Source organism: Fringilla coelebs (assembly GCF_963513975.1).
Source record: "Fringilla coelebs genome assembly, chromosome: 11".
NCBI classification, from domain to species: Eukaryota; Metazoa; Chordata; class Aves; order Passeriformes; family Fringillidae; genus Fringilla; species Fringilla coelebs.
Genome location: NC_140037.1, coordinates 19,086,451 through 19,097,123, shown reverse-complemented (window position 1 = coordinate 19,097,123; position 10,673 = coordinate 19,086,451). Strand labels below are relative to the sequence as shown.

The 10,673-nt window shown below is 56.3% G+C and overlaps 1 protein-coding gene across 1 annotated transcript; it reads right to left on the bottom strand.

Moving 5' to 3' along the window:
* Positions 1–529: 529 nt before the first annotated feature.
* Positions 530–6,592, bottom strand: ARR3 (arrestin 3; the record flags this gene model as incomplete). Its single annotated transcript, XM_084212962.1, has 16 exons — positions 530–629; positions 1,749–1,758; positions 2,154–2,206; positions 2,285–2,308; positions 2,568–2,651; positions 3,004–3,141; positions 3,648–3,720; positions 3,828–3,912; positions 3,993–4,128; positions 4,414–4,481; positions 4,718–4,777; positions 4,887–5,086; positions 5,365–5,409; positions 5,753–5,813; positions 6,143–6,173; positions 6,576–6,592. The coding sequence occupies 16 exons, from the start codon at positions 6,590–6,592 to the stop codon at positions 530–532; spliced, it is 1,185 nt and encodes a 394-aa protein (XP_084069088.1).
* Positions 6,593–10,673: the final 4,081 nt, after the last annotated feature.

Genomic DNA, 10,673 nt, shown 5'->3' with positions numbered 1-10,673 from the left:
GCCTGTACCGGCGTGGTTGTACTGGGATTGGACTGTAGGATAGATCCTGCGGCTGTAGCAGGATGCATTCAGCCGTACTGGGGTGGCCCGGCCGGGAGTAGCTGCACCAGGTCCTGCAGCACCTCGTCCTCCCCTCCCCTGCGCGAAGACAGCATCTGCTCCCCCCCAGCACAACACAGAGTCTGCACCGGGTCACCGGGTGGGTTTATTGGTATCAATGTCACAGAGCTGTGCACAACATGTCACGGGCAGGTGACAGCCACGCTGGTGACACGCTCAGCTGGGGCCATTGCATCCCGCCCTGTCCCTGTCCTGGCACCCATGGGAACAGGGAGCACCGTGGGGCTTTCCAGCATGGCAGGCCCGGGAGGAGCTGCAGCAGCTCTCACCACCACTACCAGGGCTTGGAGTGGGTGAGGAGGGGGCACCTATGGGGACTGTGGGGGGCTGAGGGGGCTGTGCCAGGTGGGGCACAGTGGGGACACTACAGGCAGGTGTGTCCCGAACTGGGGCGTGGGGAGCCAGCAGCTTAGCTCTCCTCTTTTTCAGCTTCCTCCTTCTCATCTTCATCATCCTTCTCTCCCTTGAGCTTCTGGCGAGCAAATTCCTCGATGACAATGTCCTCCTCGCTGGAAGGGAGAGCAGAGCACAGTGAGCACACAGGAGGAGGGGAAATCCCTGCTGAGCCCAAACTCTGCTCCTGATGGGGACAGCTCAGTGGTCACCCCAGCCCTGTCACCCCACTCACAACACTCAGGTCACTGTGAGGCACAGCCTGGCCCCAGCACACAAACCCAGGTCCCATCACTGTGAGCCTGCATGACTCAAGAAGTTGAGTCTGCAGCTTCTGGTGGTTTTTCACACAATATTTCACATTTCCAAGGGAAAACAAGGAAAAGAAAACAAAGAGCTGAGTTACCTCCTGGAGAAATGTGAGCAGCAAGTGACAGCAAGGAGAGCGCAAAGTGAAAAGTGGGGGAGAAAACAGGGGAAAAAAATAGTCAGCAAAAGAGATTCCAAAAGCTTGGGAATGTGAAATGATTTGGCAAAACCTGCATGGAGCCATGGTGGATAAAGACCAAGAGATTTCCTCTTTGGAAGTTTACATGTTCCCACTGAGCTGGGAAAGGGATGGTGGGAAAGGGGTAAGTGTGAAAGCCTGGAGTTCCACCCTGGTTTCCTGGGCCCCAAATCCCAGTGCTCACATCCTGCTGCAGGGTGTGACCAGACACAAAATCTTTGGCGGGGTCATGGTGTCAGGAATGGGTTTGGCACTGCAGCTTCCCAGAGGGAAGAAGTCCCAGCTGTGGCTTCAGCTGGAAGAAGCTGATTTGGGAGGAGAAGAGGCCTCTGGTGCTGGAGACTGTGCAGGGGCACAGGGATGTGGCTTCCAGCAGCCCAGGGAACTCTGTGTAGGGACCAAGACCATGGAGACATCTTGTTCAGTAATGGCACTTGTGGCTGGAAGACACTGCCAGCTGCCTCAGAGGGACAGGGCAAGGCCTGGCCTTGCAGCTGCTGCGGCTTCAGCAAAAGGGGCTTGTCAAATAAGCCCTGGGAGTTTGCAGAACACATCCCAATCTCAGGATTTGGTCTCTCCTGCTGCCTCTGAGAGCGGCTTCTGTCACACAGGCTCAGGGTTTTGAGACCTGGGTGGTTTAATTCAAGGATGTGACCTCAAACTGGGATGTCAAATCCCTCTGTGATGGATCTGTGTGGTTTGTGTGTTAGAGGGAACATCTCTTTACCTTGGCTTAGCTGTATTCCAGTGATAAGCACAGGGAGAAAGGGATGGGGAAGAGAAAAGATGTGCAGGTTAATACAGAAAGGACATTTCAACTGACAGCTCTCCTCAATGCTTGATTGTTTTCCTGGAAAGAGGGACAGTGGAAGGATGCTATGGGGAGGACATGTCCCACCCTTCTCCAGGACACAGGGTGGGTGCAGCACAGCTGGACAGCTGTGCCCATCCCATGGGAAAACTGCTCCCACCCTGCCCCAGGACAGCTGGACAGCTGTGCCCATCCCCCAGAGGGCAGAGCAGTGCCCTTGGCACTGGGGCAGCTGCACCAGAGTTGTTTTCACCAGCTCCCCCCTGAACCAGAAGTGCCTCTTTCCCTCTGATTTTTGGCAGCATCCCACACTCAACTCACAGTCATCAGGCTTCGGGTGCATGAGGATGACGGGCATCTCTACCCCAACATCACTGGAAGGAAAAAGCAGCTCTGTCACGGATCCTGCCCAGCACTGCCCCACACTCAGCCCCACAGGCAGCTCCCCTTACCTGGCAGTGAGATCCCCCAGGATGCTGTGGCAGCAGGAGAGAAGGGACAGAAATGAGCCAAGGCAGAGGAGGGGAGGTGTTGGGCTGTGCTTTATACTGAGGTGGAAGATGGTTGATAATAGGGGTGGTGGGGTGGGGGTCAGAGAGCAGCCAAATGACCCCAGGGCACCAGGGCAGGGATGAGGGGGCCCATGGTGTGAGTGCCCTCTGATTTCCCTAGGGCACAAAACCCCCCAGCACAGCCCGAGCTGATGGCCCCTGATTGCCCTGCCCACAGTCTCACCCTCCTCGGGACACCACCAGGTTGACCTTCACTTTGTAGGACACCAGGATGCCCAGCACCTCCTTGTCCATGCCAGGTCTCAGGCTAGGAAAAAGGCAGAGGGGGACAGTGAGAGGGCAGTGCTGCCTGCAGACCCCATCCACCCCCCATGGCAGTCCCAGGGGTGCAGTGGGGCTTAGCAAGGGAGGAGAGCAGGAGAAGAGAGGGGAGCACTTGGGTGAAGTCACAGAGCAGCTTCTGGAGGCCCATTCCAAGACCCAGCCCTGCAGAGGGATTCAGGAGCTTTGAACAGCATTGGAACTGGGAAGCTACATCTCTACTACGGGATTGAGAGGTGACTGTCACAAAATCTCTACATTTTCCAGCCGGGAGCCCAGAGCAGGGGGAAGTGGGGGAAGGCATGGTGGGGAGCAGGGGGAGCCCACACAGCTCTCACATGGTGGTGGAGGCCAGGTTGGTGTCCTCGTGCTTGAGCTTGCCATCGAGAGCGAGGCCTCGCTTCTGGCGGTTTGAGGAGAGCAGGGGGGTCACCGAGTACGTTTTGGAGAAGGTGGAATTGGCAGCCACAGTCTCACTGGTAGGGTGGGAGAGAAGAGCTCAGAGCCAGCTCAGAGCCTGGGGGAGCTCAGCATCACTGCAGATACCTGTGCAGGGCCAGCCCTGCCCTCCCCATGCAGCTGCTGGGCCATTTCCTCCTTTTGTTCCCTCCTCTCTTTCCCCTCTACAACCACTTCTTTTTTCTCCCGACCACCTTTCCTCCTCCCTCCTCATTCTCAGGGGGGTAGAGGCTGTTTCTGGCCTCAAAAATGCAAAGTGAGGAGAAGAAGAGGCTTGGGAACAGCTGTGCACCTTCCCCAGGGACCTCCCCAGCCAACACTAGCTTGTGCTGGTGGGACGTGGTCCACAGCCTTCCCTGTCCTCTGCTTCCTCTGCACCTGCTCTTCTAACCCAAACATTTTGCTGCTCGGTGTAAAACTGTCACATCCTCTGTCCCCATCTCTCTCCCATCCTCCTCCTCTTCCTCATTTCTCTTCTTCACTCCCAGAAATGCCACTTCACCTCCAGCCCCTCATCCCTTACTTTATCTCCTCCGTGCACACAGTCTTCGTGTACTTATCCAGGGAATACAGGACCACGTCTGTGATCTGATCCACTGGGGACAGACAAGGGGGAGCCATGTTGGTGACGTGGCAGGGGCTCACAGTCCCCATCTCTGTCAGTGATGGGTGCTGGGACGTGTCCCTTCTGCCCCTCTCTCACCTGAGATCTTAATTTTTTTCACAACCTTGTTGGTGGTGTTGTTGATGTTGACGGTCACATTGATGGGGTCTCCGTGGTAGTAGATCTGCAAGGGGAAGAGGCTCAGTGATGCAACCAGAAATCCTGGTCCCCATCCCTGGCAGAGGGGACAGTGTCCCTGCTGACCTCCCTGTCCAGGGAAGCTTCAAGGTGCAGAGGCTTGTCTGACATCATGAACTGCCGGGTGGTCTCGGCTCTCGGGGCCGGCCCCGTCTGCAGCGGGGCGAACTGGACCTTGCGGATGATGAGGCGCACGGAGTTCCTGTGGGGACACAGGTTGCACCCCCAGTGTTCCCCATGGTATCAACATGGGGTCACAGGGACTCTCTGGGGACTTCACAGCGCCTCCAGCCAGAGGGTGAACGTTTCACCTGGGTATAAGGATGTGACACAGGGACCACTGCCCCAGTTTCTGGCAGAGTTCCCCATCCAAGCATGGCACAGGCTGACGGAAGGCCCTCAGCCTGACCCCTAAGTTGTCACCCCAAAAAGATCCTGTGGTTTAGTTTTAGGGCAAAAAGGGGGAAAAGGGATCCCCTGAAAATACCTCTTGTGAATTTTCTCCTCCAGATTTTCAGCACAAAATCCTTTGACCTCGAAGTCCACGCCACAGGCCTGGGGGAATGTATGTGGTCACTGAGCAGGAGGGGCTCAGAGCTGCCTGAGCTTTAGGTTCCTTATCTTCCTTCCTTCCTCCACTGCGTTCCCAGAGATCCTGGCTTTGATTCCAGCCATCCTCCCTTCCCACCCCTCACCCCATGGGCCATGAGAATCAATTCTCATTTTTGGCACCCCACAACTCTGCCCAGGGAGGATGGTCCAGGGGACACAGGCTGGGGAGAGCAGCTCACCTTTCCCACATCATCTGGCCCGGGTTGGAGGGTGATGGAGCAGGGCAGGTTGGTGGCAATCTGGGCAGAGCAGGGAAAGAGAGAAAAAAGGGAATAAAGAGCACGTCCAGAGCTGAGCCCTGGTGACACCACAGAGCCACATGGCTGGGAGGGGCTGAGCAGCCCCTACCTCAAAGGTGAAGGGGTAGGCGTTCTCCCCAAGCTTCTTCATCAGCTTCTCCTGCAGAGGGGTGAGGGTTTTGGGGGCCTGGTCTGGCACAGGTGGGTACAGCTGGGTGGTCAGCACGTAGATGTCCTTCCTGAAGGTCAGGCCGATCACGTCGAGGTCATCGCGGCCGTAGCGGAAGGCGCAGGTCAGCGTCACATACACTGGGCCAGGCAGGACAGGGACGAGGGCAGGGGAGGGAAGGCACAGGGGGTGAATAAAAAGGCAAGAGAAACTGTTCATAAACTCTTCAGCAGAAATGAGGCTTCCTCAGACACTAAATATGAACAGGATCCCTCAATGTCCTTTGCTGCCGTGGCCCCAATGGACAACGAGCTGTAGGTGACACGGAGCAGGTCTGACCTGAGCACAGCCCTGGGCTGCTGCTGAGCTTTGGGCTGGTTCCATCCCCTCCCCTCATGCTGTATTTCTGTATCAATACCTTTCCTGTCCTTTAGGTACTCCGGGTCGATCAGGCAGACACCATCTGCAAACAAGCAAAATGAGAAGGACCAGTGAGCTCAGCTGCCTGAGAAGATCTTTGCTAAAGCACAGCCTTTTATACCCAAATAATCCACTTTGCAGCTGGAAGGTGACAAGAGGAGCAGCTAGCAAAAGGGATGGTGATGCCTCCTCCAGCAGTGTGGCTGGGTTGTTTTGCAAAGGGACTTTTTCCCCTTCCCCACTATTTTTCCTAAGGATACTTGCAGGAAAACATGGCCTTTGCTCCTCCAGAGCTGCTCCTCCTGCTCTACCAGCAGCCTGCAACACTGGAGCTGGCCTCCCCAGCCTGTACTTCCCCCTCAGTGCTGGGCAACTGCCCCACTCACCAACAGATTCCACTGAATCCACATTATCCACATAGTCTCTCTTCCCCAGGTACAGGGAGAGCTGGAAGCAGCACATGGAGAAAGGGAGGAAGGAAACAAGTTAATGCTTGCCATGGAATTGGCCCAAATTTCAAAGCCCTGAGTTGTGTCATGGGGTTTGTCACCAGGTTGGACCAGAATCACCTTGAAGGGGTCATAACAGGGTATTTTTTAATTTCTGTTTTGAAAAGCCAGTCCTGCAGTGTCATCATGGCAGGTCCAGGAATCAATCAGAGTTTGAAGGGAAGGCAGACCCAGCCTGGATCCTGTGGGCAGATCCAGCCCAGAGGGATCCCAGCACAGCCCAAACTTCGGGCTGGCCACATGAAGGGACAGGGCACAGAGACTCACCTTGCTGTTGGGGCTGGTCTTCTTGAAAACCCTGTGGAGAAAAGAGACAGATGTTTGGGAATGCCTTGGACAAGGCTGCCTGGGGCACAGGGAGATGATGGGCTGCCCTACAAATGTGCTGCATCACCAAGAGCCACACCAGGGTGTCCGGTCCCTGGGGAATTCCATGTCCTGCAGATTCAGGGGCCAAACCCACGCTGTGTGGCTACCACAGGTGGGCTCCTGAGCTCAGGGTGACCATGGAGGAGAGGGGGGATTCTGTGTCTTAAGGACAAGTGAGAAAGACCAGCAAAGAATTCCATGACAGCTCCATGGGAGCTCACATTCCAGCCCCTGGGAGAAGCAGCTGGGTCGAGCTGGAGTCTCACTTTTCTCCTCTCCTCCTGCCTGCTCCATCCCAATTCCAGGTAAATAAATCAATAAAGATACTTACTTTGATCCATCTGCCATTTTAACTCAGTGCAGGATTGTCCACAAGGAAATCTGTGGGGAGAAGCAGGGAAAGCACTGGATGAGGTGCTGGGGAAGAGACAATCCCAGCCATGGCCACGATCCAACATCCTGCACCTCCAACAAACTGCAGAGCCCTCGGGATAGGGCACTGCCACCTTTGCAGAGCTTGGGAGCTCCAGGTTTGGCTTTGGGGCAGCACATGGGAGCTGAGCCAGCTCCTTGTTCCCAGCCAAAAAGGTGAGGAAGTGAGAGAAGGTTGCTCCGGAAAAGAGGAAGCACAGGGGTGATTCCCAATGGAGCAGGTTCAAGACTGGGAAAGGCAAGAAAAAAGGCCTTATAGAGTCTCAATTTTAATAGTTTTTCCTGGAAATTGACTGTCATGGCTCAGTGGTAGGAATGGGCTTGTTTTGTCCTGTCACTCACAGGAAGATGAGGAAAACCCAGGGAGCAGGGTCAAGGGAAGCTGAACTACGCATGGAAAGGGGGGCTCAGGGCACAGGATTCCCCCATTCCCAGCCCTTTATGCAGGGAGTGGGGCTGGAGCTGCCCAGCCCTGCCCAAGCTCTGCTAGCTCCAGCCTGTGTCCAGGAGGAACCTGTAAAGATCCCACTGATCACCAGCTGATTCTCTGGGATATTAAATGGGATGAGCTCAGCCTCTTAGGGATAGGCAGCTCTGACATGAGCACAGCTTAAGCCTGGGCAGGATTTTAAGCCCCAGGAGCACGTGGACAGTGTTGCCTCTGAACACAACCTCAGGGAAGCTGGTGAGAGAGAATAAATGGCCATGGGAGTGAGGGGATTATTCTCTTTCCTACAGGAAGACAAGAGATTAGTCCCAAGCTCAGGATCTTTGAGGTCCTTGGGTGCTGTGGGATGTGAAGTCTGGGAATCCTCAGAGGGTGAGAAGGGTCAAAGGGAGTGGGAGCTGAGTTTGGCTCCCTCCAGACCCCAGGAATTGTGGATGAGGCAATGAAAGGTGGAGGGAAGAAGAGCTGAACTCCTGCTCTGCATCTCCCAAGCCCCAAAGAGGGAACTCAGACCCTCCCTGGCTTGGCTCAGCTGTTCCATGCCACCACCCAACCCCTCCACCACATCCTTTGGCCACACTGGTGGCCAATTTTGTCCACATTTTCCCCATTTTTCAGCTGTAAACCACCCTCCTTCCAAACACAACCCAGCACCAGTGTCCTTGCCCTGTTTTCCAAACCCTCAGAACCCCAGAGCCGTGGCAGGGCCCAGGCAGCAGAGCAGGCAGCACTCACCTGGCAGGTGGATGGATGGATGGATGGACAGACACTCTCCTCTTCCTCTCCCAGCAGCTCCCAGTGCCACCCAGTCACTACAGGCTGCTCCCAGTGTTGCAGCTTCTTATATCCCCCCTGGCTGTCCCTCCCCTGGCATCTGATCTCGCCCACACAGCCTTGGCTGGGCTGGGGGGGTGTGTCTGTGAGTGCTCGGGCAGAGGGACTTGAGGGAAGAATCCTATTAGTTGATTAATTGGGGAGACGCTTCATGAGTAAGAGTGGGCTATAAATACATCTCTTGCTGGAGCCCTGGGAAAGCAGCTTAGAGGGATTAGCAAAGAGGGCTTAGGAGCAAGGTGATGGTAATTGAGGTGGAAGCTCTGCTCCTGGTGGGAAGGAGTGTAGATTCCCACAGGGGTTCTCTGCAGCTGCTCCCGTGGCAAGGGGAAATGGGATGGGTCTGGGCACGGGGCTGGATGGAGATGGCAGAGGAGGGACCAGCCTGGAGTTCTCCCTCCCCTTCCTGGCTGGATAAACAGAAGGATGGAGGCACAAGCAGCTCCCTGCATGGCCAAGGTGCCCATGAGGTTGCTCACCTAGAGGTGACCTGCCATGGCCCAGGGCACAGAGGACACCCTCCCCACGGGGACACTGCTGTGCAAGAGGATGGGGTGAAGGCAGGATTCACCCTCCCTGAACCAAGAGGGAAGGACCAGCCACCCCTAGTGTGTGGGACACAGAGCTGCCACTGTCCCCAGCCCAGCATCATTTCATAACTCCAGGCTGCCCTTGCCTGACCCAATTAGTGCATCATTAACTCCAGGTTTGCTGCAGCAAAGAGGAGACTGTGGAAAGCCCAGAGTGGCTCTACCTCATGGCTGCCAGGCGAGCAGAATTCCCACTGCCACCCTGCCACAGCCATTGTGTGGGATACCCTCCTGTGGAAATGGCTCTAGGGATGGGGCACAAAGACAGCCCAGGGAAGCTACAAACTGCTCCAGCCATGCCCCATCCACCCTCCTCACCTCCAGCACCACTCAAGCCCTTCCTTTGGGGCTGCACTCAGTTCTGTCTCAGCGCCCAGAGCTGAGCACTGGGATCAGGATATCCCTGTAGGAGCTGTGCCTCCTCCCAGGCCCCTAAGTCAGCTCAACAACATTTATCACCTGGGTACCAACTCCTGCCAAACACAGCTCACCTGTTCCCCCAGGGCCACTGCAAGCTGCCATGCCATGCCATGCCATGCCATGCCATGCCATGCCATGCCATGCCATGCCATGCCATGCCATGCCATGCCATGCCATGCCATGCCATGCCCAGCAGCCCCACTGCCAGGGCTTTAGCTGCCAGCACACGTTCCCTGGGGCCGAGACTTGTGATCTCTTTAATTGCACACAGGAGAGCTGCTTAGGTTCCAGATTAACGGGCGCTATTTCTGCCACAGTCAGGGGGACACGTGAACTGTGACCTTCACACTGGCAGGTGAAAGAGGAGGAGGAGGAGGAGGAGGCAGCTCCACTTGGACACCCTCAGCCTGGCCAGGGCCCCCAGCACTGTGCCTGGGGCACCTAATCCTGTGCTTTGTTTGTGGCTCTTCGTTACGCTCTTAATGAAAGCCCTGTGACCAGGGCCACTCACTGGCTCTGCAGGGTCTGCACAGTGTGGTGAGGTGGAGAGCAGGGCTCACCTTGGGTCCCTTCAGCTCAGCCTAATTCCAGCTGGGTGGTTTTAGCCTTGCTCAATCTGGGGAGCAGATAATTCCCCTGCCCAAAACAGTGGGGAGATGGACAGAGCCCACATCCCTTCCCACGCTCTCCTTCTGCTCCAAACCAAGCACTGGGGAAGGAAGCAGAGTTCAAAATAGGGAAATGAAAGAGGCTTCTTCCTGTGCAATGAATGACCAGAGGTTCCTCTTATCTCCTCATCCCACCATCCCTCCAGGTACATGCACAGTGTGAAGCACAGCTCAGCCACTTCCAGAGGAGCAGGACACCAGTGGGTGTGAGGCTGCTGGAACATGATGGCTTCATCCCTCTGTCCCAATGAACAGTGCCCTGGAGTGTTCTGCATTCCCAGGGAAGGGCCACGGGGTCTCCTGCATCCGCAGGCTCTGGAGGGAGCCTTGGTGCAGGCAGAGCCCCCAGCAGCCTGGCCCTGGTGAGCCCACATTGCCTTCCCAACCTCACCTGTGCCCAGGTGCTGCAGAGCTGCCAGGTGCCTCTGGCTGGGTCCCAGCTCCGCCTCTGGCACTGCACACCACAGCCACCTTACATAAACACTCACAGCCGGCACTGCTGATTTCCCAAAGCCCTTCAGAGCTCCTGGGCTTTCTCCCCTGATCCGGATTAAGCGGCGTGGATGGCATTAATCAGGAGACAGGCACCTCCACGCCTGCCAGGAATTACTGCCGTGCTGTTAAGTAACGGGATGGAGCACTGCTAGGACTGGGGCTCCAGCAGGATGGGTGTGTCCAGCCCCACACAAACCTGCCCCCTCTGTGTGTCCCCACGGCAGGGCCTGGGCAGAGATGCACTCTCTGCTGTGTGACCAGAACGCCAGCACAAAATAAACCGGGTGGCCCAACTTCTCACTGGCCTGGCCACAGGTTCCTCTCGAGGATGGGAGAGCAGGAGGAAGCCTCACAAGGGTTTTGGCACCTCTGTGCTGGAGGGCTGGGGCAGGACGTGGGGGGAGCAGTCCCTTAGCACTGGCCCCGGGCTGCAGGGATGTGCAGTGGTGGCAAGGGTGGGGAACAGTCAGGAGTGTGGCTTGGCAGAGCGCTCCATCCTCATCCTTATCCTCATCCTCCTCCAGCAGGAATCTGCTTCTCCA